Consider the following 10,132-nt stretch of genomic DNA (forward strand, 5'->3'; position numbering starts at 1 on the left):
AGCAGAAGTCAGTTGTATATGTGTCCCTTCTTGGACTCTGGACCCCACTGAAATGGATTATGACAAAACATCTGTGATTCAATTCATCTGTCAGATATATATAACTGTCAAGCTATCTGTGCTGTCAGATATATATAACTGTCAAGCTATCTGTGCTGTCAGATATATATATAACTGTCAAGCTATCTGTGGAAATAAAAGAATAAAACCTTCCAGGTAAACACTTCCTATCAATCTACAGAGTATTCAAGAAGTAGTGCAGCAGAAACAAACTGGTGGATAGTAGAACAAGGTCAAGGTCCATGTGGCCAGTAATTGAATCAAAACAAAAACATGTTCACTTAATCTAGTTCACAAGTTACCAAAACAAATAGAACTAACAACAGTTACAGTAGGATGGCTAAAGACAACAGCATGCTTACAGGAGGACTGAAGTACAGTAGGGTGTTTAAAAGCAACATGCTCACAGGAGGACTGAGGAACAGTAGGGTGTTTAAAAGCAACATGCTCACATGAGGACTGAGGAACAGCTTCACCAAGAAAACAAACAAGTGATATAATCTGACCTAAATTCAAATACTGACCCATGTGCAACTAGGAAAGTTGAAATTAAATAATTGGTTGAACAATCGCCAAGTTTTTTATATTTTTATTTAAAGAAGGATGACGTTTCGAGCTAGAGCTCTTCGTCAGATCGTACAGCTGTACCTTAATCTTAAACTGTACGATCTGACAAAGAGCTCTAGCTCGAAACATCATCCTTCTTTAAATGAAAATATAAAAAACTTGGCGATTGTTCAACCAATTATTTAATTTTGATATTTTTCATCATCTATGTGGTTCTAACTTGTCTTTCTTCAAATAGAAAAGTTGCACAAATATCCTTATAATTGTTTATAAGATTCCAACCATCCTTCACAGGACCAAAAAAAACAGCAACAAAGAAAATCTTAGGTCTTTCAGTAAGCAGCAATCACAGAAAAAGTTCACCAGATGAGAAACCAATCATATAATGGAAATAAAAAATAGGGAACATTCAGGAGCTGGTTCACATACTTATGTCAATAAAGATACTCTAGCAGCAAGTAAATGGAACAGAGTTTTTCTGATAAGGTTTGATGATGAGAGGAACTAGAAACCAATAAACTGAAATATCTAAAACAATAAATAGAAGTACAGGTGATGTAGAGTGTGATGGAATGAGTCTAAGTCTAGACACAGACAAATTGATGAAGGGAAGGACATTTTATGTTGTTGTTTGTTTTGTTTTTGCTCTTGACCCCTGACAAAATATAACTCTACATTTTTGTAATGGTTTTAGTCGTACCTAAAACAATTTTTATTTATTTCAGATGTGCAACTAAGAATACAAAATAATAACTCACACACAGCATACAATGTTCTATAAGTATTATAATTTAACTAGCTTTCTAACTATGGTATAAGTGTCTTAAAATAATTTGCTTACCTGGTCGATGTGAACTCGGTGACAGTAACAATGAATCTGTAGACTGAATAATTTAAACACTTTCTCAGAATGATTTAGTTTTAGATGGAAATCAGTAACTCAAAATCTCTTCCTTCTATTGGTTATAAATAACCTAAGATCAAATGTAAAAGAATTATTGACATTTTGTGAAAGATAGGATGTGACAGGAGGACATGGCAAGTGGGTTTGGCTTTCTGGATTATATCTCTGTAAACCAAGAAGATTGGAGGGTATAAAATTTAACTATGTCTTAGTAATACCCATACTGTAAATGTGCAATATATGTTATACTCAGGACATCATACAGAGTCAAAGTAAAACAGAGAGTGATGTGATACAGATTAGTGAAGATTGAGATTTAATTTAAATATTTCCTTCTGAAACTAAAACTTACATAATATTAAAATTTGATTTATCAACTATGTTTTAATGCCATGTTTATTTGACATAAATTAATAATGAAGTAGTTTATTTAAATCTTGAATGTAACAAAGTTGTGACACGTACACTTTGACCTAGTCACGTTCAGAGGGTTAGCAAAGCTGAGGAGAAAAGACTTCAACTGAGTTTGAGAAAGTAAGAGGACACAAGAAATTAATTATGCTAATGTAATGGATTTAAGAAACTAACTATGCTAATGTAATGGACTTAAGAAGCTAACTATGCTAATGTAATGGATTTAAGAAGCTAACTATGCTAATGTAATGGATTTGAGAAGCTAACTATGCTAATGTAATGGATTTAAGAAGCTAACTATGCTAATGTAGTGGATTTAAGAAACTAACTATGCTAATGTAATGGACTTAAGAAGCTAATTATGCTAATGTAATGGATTTAAGAAGCTAACTATGCTAATGTAATGGACTTAAGAAGATAATTATGCTAATGTAATGGATTTAAGAAGCTAACTATGCTAATGTAATGGATTTAAGAAGCTAACTATGCTAATGTAATGGATTTAAGAAGCTAACTATGCTAATGTAATGGATTTAAGAAGCTAACTATGCTAATGTAATGCTAACTTTAAAGTACACAAAGTTCCAGTGAAAGTGTCATAATTGAGTCTGACCTTTTTTTTTTTGTATGAGCTACTGAAGAGAACCCAGGGTTTCAAAAAGTGGCATAACAAGAGGAAAAAACTACTCTTTTAACAAGGTCAAGAAAGATACTCACAATCTCTAATCTGCAATACACTGTAGCCAGTCATCAGTTAGTATAATTCCTATCCTGGGTTTATTGAGAGAAACAGATAATCAATTTTTACTTTTCCTACCCTGATTTGTTGGAGAATAAGGTGGGTATTCATGTTCTTGTAGGCAGTGCAGAAACTTCATCAGTCTATGTACTAAGCTGCTGTTGATATCTAAGGCAGCAGGTCCAACTATTACCCTACATAAGGCCTGTTCGTGCCACCCACATCCTTCAAGGAAAGTTGAAGTTATCTCTGAAACATAATCTGTGTTGGGGGAGGAAAAATCTTAGTATTATCAAGTGTTTGTAATTTCTCGAAGCACGAATCAATTGTTTTCTATTAATAAAAAAACTACTTTTGAACATAAAATCAAATACATAAACCACATGCTTATGTTGTCTTACAGCCAACAGAGCACCACCGTTTATGTTATCTTACAGCCAACAGAGCACCACTGTTTACGTAATCATACAGCTAACAGAGCACCACTGTTTATGTAATCTTACAGCTAACAGAGCACCACTGTTTATGTAATCTTACAGCCAACAGAGCACCACTGTTTATGTTATCTTACAGCCAACAGAGCACCACTGTTTACATAATCATACAGCTAACAGAGCACCACTGTTTACGTAATCATACAGCTAACAGAGCACCACTGTTTATGTAATCTTACAGCCAACAGAGCACTACTGTTTATGCTATCTTATAGCCAACAGAGCACCACTGTTTATGTTACCTAAAAGCCAACAGAGCATCACCATTCATGTTATCTTACAGCCAACAGAGCACCACTGTTTATGTTATTTTAAAGCCAACAGAGCACCACTGTTTATGTTATCTTACAGCCAACAGAGCACCACCATTTATGTTATCTTACAGCCAACAGAGTACCACTGTTTATGTTATCTTACAGCCAACAGAGCACCACTGTTTATGTTATCTTAAAGCCAACAGAGCACCACCATTCATGTTATCTTACAGCCAACAGAGCACCACTGTTTATGTTATCTTACAGCCAACAGAGTACCACTGTTTATGTTATCTTACAGCCAACAGAGCACCACTGTTTATGCTAACTTATAGACAACAGAGCAACATTGTGTTTATGCTAACTTATAGCCAACAGAGCAACATTGTGTTTATGTTATCTTATAGCCAACAGAGCACCACTGTTTATGAAGTTAATAAATAAGCATAAATGAAATAGTAACACTTTGTCACAAGAATAACTGATGAGCTCTAGTCAGCAGAATCATATAACAAGCAAAATGTGTGGTATAGATCCAGTATAGAGATATAAAATTAGTGTGATATCATATCGCAAAATCTTACACGGTAAGTCTTCTCAGTAAAGCTTTGAGGAATAAAGTATAAATAAACAATGAAAAATGTATACTCAATTGCAAGAATTATAATTGTTACATTTTTCACATCAGTTTATTATAGTTACAATTACTCAATTACAAGAATTATAATTGTTACATTTTTTACATCAGTTTATTATAGTTACAATCAAACGGACAAATATGATTCTGACTTTTATTTGACCTTGACTTAATCACGAGTTCAATAAAAGAATGAAGGCTTTAAAACTATGGTAATATAAAACTAAAATTTGATTATGTAAACATACAAAATATTAAGTTAACCTTTGACCTGTATAATTCACTTCAGTTATAAACTCTTTGATGCAAATCTAGAGCTTATGGACTACGAAACACACATTTTTGCATGCCTAACCTCCTCTCACTTTTAATATCCAGCCCAATTTTGCATCAAAGAAGCAACAATATGCATGCCTTTACAATAATGTCCAATAACATAAAGAATTATCTTAATGTTTGTGCTCCCATGTGTCTGTTATACATACATGTAAAAATACTGTGAACCATTCCCCCTTGTAATCATTTCCAACATTAAGTGATAATCCTAGCCACAAAACAGCCATGAGCTCAGAGCTGGAAGGGGGGGGGGGGGGGGCAAGGGAGCAGCTGCCCCAGGGTCTGTTGAGGGGCCCAGCAGTGGGATATTCTAAAGTTCACTAGAAATGCATACCACTTAATGAGCTAAAATGGCTACTGCTTTTTCGTGTATTTATGACGAAATCTGTCACCTAAATTTTTTGTATGAAAAATCAGCAAAAGTTAATAAATAAAATGAAAGGGGGGCAATGATATTACTGACCCCGGGGGTCTATGCTGGCTCTCGACGCTGCTGCATAAGCTTATATTAAAATACTAATTTTCAAACTTAATACAAATGGGGACTCGTCTCCTACACAGACACATAAGAGAAATAAAGACAGACTTTCAAACCACCAAGACACACGATCATGGTATTAAATGCACACTAAATGTACCAGAATGTTCACACACACATGTACCTGTTGAACAAACGTGATACGAAACACTGCATTGTCTCATACACACCCTTCCATGATCCATGTACAAATGTTTCTAAAGATCACGTTTATTACCTCAATATTCAACCTTACTTTTCCTAACCTTTCATTTCATTGCTCAAACAGATCATCTACAGAAAGAATGTACCAATAGCTAATAATTTTGAACATGAGTCTAATCACTTCAGTTTTTCCTATGTTCACACAGGAAACAAGTTCAAATCTTAAATATTCACAAGACTAGTATCTAAGGTGATAATAGCAACAAATTAAGAAACTAGGGATTTATTCTACTTTAAAAAAATCTATCCTTGAAGCACAGTTGTTTTTCATCATAAAGTTCTAGTCTTATCTAGCCAATCATCAGGAAGCTCTATCTTACCTAGCCAAACATCAAGAAGCTCCATCTTACCTAGTCAAACATCAAGAAGCTCTAGTCTTATCTAGCACATCAGGAAGCTCTATCTTACCTTGCCAGTTATCAGGAAGCTCCATCTTACCTAGCCAAACATCAAGAAGCTCCATCTTACCTAGCCAAACATCAGGAAGCTCTAGTCTTATCTAGCCAATCATCAGGAAGTCTAGTCTTATCTAGCCAATCATCAGGAAGTTCTAGTCTTATCTAGCCAATCATCAGGAAGCTCTCTCTTACCTAGCCAATCATCAGGAAGCTTTAGTCTTATCTAGCCAATCATGAGGAAGCTCTATGTTACCTAGCCAATCATCAGGAAGATCTATCTTACCTAGCCAATCATCAGGAAGCTCTAGTTCATACATGTAATCAATGCAGAAAGCTGGAAATCTTTCCACCATTACATTTTCTGTCAACCACGTTAAATGGGCACTCCAATCAAACACATATGTTCTTCGTTGATTACAATTCTCAGGAGACAGTGGATCAAAGAGCGATGATGTCAAATAATTATATGTGTGACCACTAGATGGAGCCACTCCCGCTCTTAGGAAGACAGCATTCTAGAATAAAATCAACAATAATTACACACACAGAAAATAACATATTAACAAACTATTGACAATTTTCTAATATTTTGATAAGTTTATATATATCAATAGAACAGGTGGATATAAATCTTTTTAAGTCTTCTTTTCATAATATTTATTAATTTATTTTAAGAAAAGGAAATATTACAAGTTTAAATTAGCTATTAAGATAAGAACAATTTACAATCCTTCCAATAACTTAGTCAAAATGAGTACAGAACATCTTAGAGAAAATAAAGACAAACCTGTGCAATACTACAATTCAGTTGTATATGGTTAGTTGTTGTTTTATTATTAAAACATATGCACATGACACCTACTTTGGAACAACCTGCTTTAATATCTATAATTGTATCATACAAATAACTTCCGGTTCTGCATTTTGTTGGTCAAGTTTTTTGTCGTCTAAAAATCGTGACTCAATTACCATAAATTTTTCACCTAAAAAGTTTCATTCTTTATTTCTTTAGTCCGAAATTATTAATTATGGAATATCGGCAGACCTTTTCTTCACAAACACACAGTAAGAAGTTTGCAGAGGATGTATACCATACATGGAAATATTTCCCACAAAAGACTAGGGATAACAGAGAAATATTTTCTTAACATTAAGGAAGCCAAAAGAAGAGGAGGAAGAAAACTTATGGTCACAAGGAGGCTGAAAAACATAACCTTATCCTGAAAAAAATGTAAGTAGATCAATAGAACAAAGAGTTTCAACCTTTGTCAACTCAGGTGGTATATTTCTGAAGTCTTTTTGTCCACAGACACATTCTCCGAGGCCATGCAGACTCGCTCCTGTTACACCCATCTGAACATTTACAAAATCATCACCTCTTGATGTCATTTCTAGGGCTGTGCCGTACTGTTGAAGAACAGCTACTGGACTAAACAGGACTTTGTTTCCACTAAGCTGTGAAGTTCCCTGGACATTGTCTGTTAGCTAAAACAAAGAGCAGGTCCTGTTATCATTGAAATTTATTTTAAGTTATCAACCAACATTTAGTGACATATAGTAAGTTAACACAACAAAAGTTATTGTTATAGATGTAAACTCCATTCTTACTCTATGTTGAAGCAACAACATGGTTCCTTTTGGTTGGTATTATAAACAAAGACCTACGTAATAAAACTTCTCCATGTTTTTCTTGTAGTATACTATAATATTAATTTCTGATCAGAGAAAAAATAAAGATCAACCTGACAATCAGTTTAGCTAATTAAATATACTTTTCTGCCATTCTTATTTAAAAGATTAGAATTTATTGTTTCATGAGTTGGGTACTCTTGCTGTAAGTGATATTTTGGGTCATAATCCCAATAATATCTTATGAGGTTCAGCCAGCTTAGGAGATATAGATTAGTCCTAAATACATATATTAAGCTAACAATGCAAAACAATCTCTGTAGTAAAAGTATAGTAATGAGAATAATAAAACTGGATATATTATACACTTCAACCAATACCATTAATGAAAATAAAAATAAAGAAATGATATCATATACCTTATTTATGGAATACACAAACACTAGCTGTTGGCTTTAAGTACTGTTATAGATTTATTGTTTGTTAAACAATGTAACATTGGTGTAACCAATTGGTACAAGCAGAGCTTTCCACAACCCTCTTTAAAATATCTTGTGACACTGAAAAACCATTAAACAGATCCAATTGTGTAACATTACATGTTACTCTTTAGGTGTGGAAGTAAGTAGCAAGTTTGTTTTGTTGTGAATTTCAGGCAAAGCTACACGAGGGCTATTTATGCTAGCCGTCCCTAATATAGCAGTGAAAGACTAGAGGGAAGGCAGCTATTCATCACCAACCACTGCCAACTCTTAGGGTACTCTTTTGCCAATGAATACTGTGATTGAATGCAACATTATAATGCCCCCATGGCTGAAAGGGCAAAAATGTTTGGTGGAACAGGAAGATTTTCACATAATAGCTAGTCTACACGGCTCGTCAAACTTGATATACTTCTGTTAATAAACAGAATAATAATTAAACCTTATTCTTACGTTCCTTACCTGCTGTTGTTTTAGGCTTAACTCATGACAAATAGCAAATAATAACCAGTCTATAGTCTAAACTTGATGACACACGTATTCATGTTTGACTGAACAATGGTACGTGTATTTACAGATAGCTCCCATAAAGTAATGAATAAACTTCTGAGCCCTTTACTTTGATAAACTTCTCAAATATCTCACAGTAAACTTTCCTTTGCTTTAGCTATAATTATATAACTTGAGTTTTACATTAAACCCAGCCTCGAGAAGACTAAAGTACACACGTAAAATGTATCACCACACCAAAGCAAAGTCTAGTTGTAATAAGTACTCGCTGTTACTTTACTAAAAAAAATTGTTCAAATCTTTAAGTAATATTTTCTATCATCCTAGCTAGTCTAATGAGAATTAATATACGTCTAAAATAATAAAAGTACACAAGTTTTAAGTTACGTTTTATACGACACTGTTACTCTATCAATCTAGTCCTCCTACTATGGTGAACATTTTTACCTGGTGTCAGGTAAAGCTGTAGATAATAATTCTAATACAGCATTTTGGTAGTTTTGTTTCTGAGTACACAACTTGCAATTGTTGTGAAAAATAAAGAAAAAAATGTTAAAAAATAACTCAACAATAGGTAAAAAGCACCTTGAAAATGCAAGAAAGTTTGTCAACAAAAAGGCCGAACTGAAAGATCCTCTTAGCATGTTGCCGGCAAACTTCACGAAAGTTTTCTGACTGTTCTGGTTGTTCATCATCCCAGATAGGTAGAATTTCTGGAACAAATGACCAGGCCCAAGACCCCCATGTAGATTCATTTTCAACTGCCTCACCATCTGGGGAAACATTACAAAGCAAAAATGTGTTAAGTTACTTTTAAAGGTGCAATAGTTTTAAATGTCTTTTTCTTTTTGTCTTTCCACTGGATTTGAATACTAAAAACAACTAAGTCTAAATCTGAACAAATTAGTTTTCATAAGTATGATTAATTCAAAGTTCAGAAACCGTTAGCAGTATTAAATCAATTATGATTTTACATAAATACTCTGCTGTCCAGTTTATATATATATATATATATATATATGCATAAACAATTTTAAGCTTTTTTTCAAGCATATACAAAAGGTAAAAACACATGGAAGTATTTTTAAATTAGTGTCATAAAACTAGAAGCCTCCTAAGAAAAAACCAGAAATGCATTGGATTCATGACTGATGGGAACATTCAACAAGTCCTTAACAATACAAAGTTTTAAATAACATATGAAGAAAATCATTAATGTTTTAAAGAAGGTGAGAATAAGAGCGGCAAATATTAATATGCCAGTAAAGACTTGCGATACATTTGTGGTCAAATTAGTATCTTTATTGCCACAGTATTTCTTTACATACAGAATTTCTAGAATAATACTAAAGAACTCTAATTGCAGACACTGAAACTTACAAGTCCATTTCTCTTAGGCCTAATATTAGTTAAGCCGTTATTAAATATGGCCTATATTCAATAAAAAGATAAATTAACACCATAACTTGTATACTTTTTTGTTTTAGTTTAGTAACAGCTAAACTTTACGATACTTAAAACTATGAATAAATAAACTTGTAGTGTTAGTCTACTACCTAATGTTAAACCTTTTTAAAAACTTTGATAAGCTTTTAATATATTGTACAAAATATCTGCTAAAGTATATTTAAATCCATTAATGAAGTGCACGCACATTTAGATAGTAAGGTGCATGCACATTTTCAGGTCAACAAAAACTGAGTATCGTTATGAAAGATATTACAAAATTTTTTTAGCCTATAATACACTGTAACAAGAAACTTGCTATATGTTATCTATTTAATAGTCTATCATACACTGTAACAAGAAACTTGCTATATGTTATCTATTTAATAGTCTATCATACATTGTAACAAGAAACTTGCTCTATGTTATCTATTTAATATTCTATCATACACTGTAACAAGAAACTTGCTCTATGTTATCTATTTAATATTCTATCATACACTGTAACAAGAAACTTGCT

The 10,132-nt window shown here is 33.2% G+C and overlaps 1 protein-coding gene across 1 annotated transcript in view; it reads right to left on the reverse strand.

The window, feature by feature from the left end:
- LOC106471251 (vacuolar protein sorting-associated protein 13B-like) overlaps nucleotides 1-10,132 on the reverse strand; it is a gene marked incomplete at its 3' end in the record, with an annotated part of 86,960 nt that overhangs the window by 62,762 nt on the left and 14,066 nt on the right. Inside the window, exons 6-9 of the mRNA XM_022399866.1 lie at nucleotides 8,752-8,939; nucleotides 6,809-7,030; nucleotides 5,829-6,060; nucleotides 2,763-2,945 (exon numbers count right to left, since the gene is read on the reverse strand). Of these exons, the coding sequence (XP_022255574.1) occupies nucleotides 2,763-2,945; nucleotides 5,829-6,060; nucleotides 6,809-7,030; nucleotides 8,752-8,939 (825 nt within the window). The remainder of the gene's footprint in view (nucleotides 1-2,762; nucleotides 2,946-5,828; nucleotides 6,061-6,808; nucleotides 7,031-8,751; nucleotides 8,940-10,132) is intronic.

This window comes from Limulus polyphemus, unplaced genomic scaffold, assembly GCF_000517525.1.
Source record: "Limulus polyphemus unplaced genomic scaffold, Limulus_polyphemus-2.1.2 Scaffold4493, whole genome shotgun sequence".
Lineage (NCBI taxonomy): Eukaryota > Metazoa > Arthropoda > Merostomata > Xiphosura > Limulidae > Limulus > Limulus polyphemus.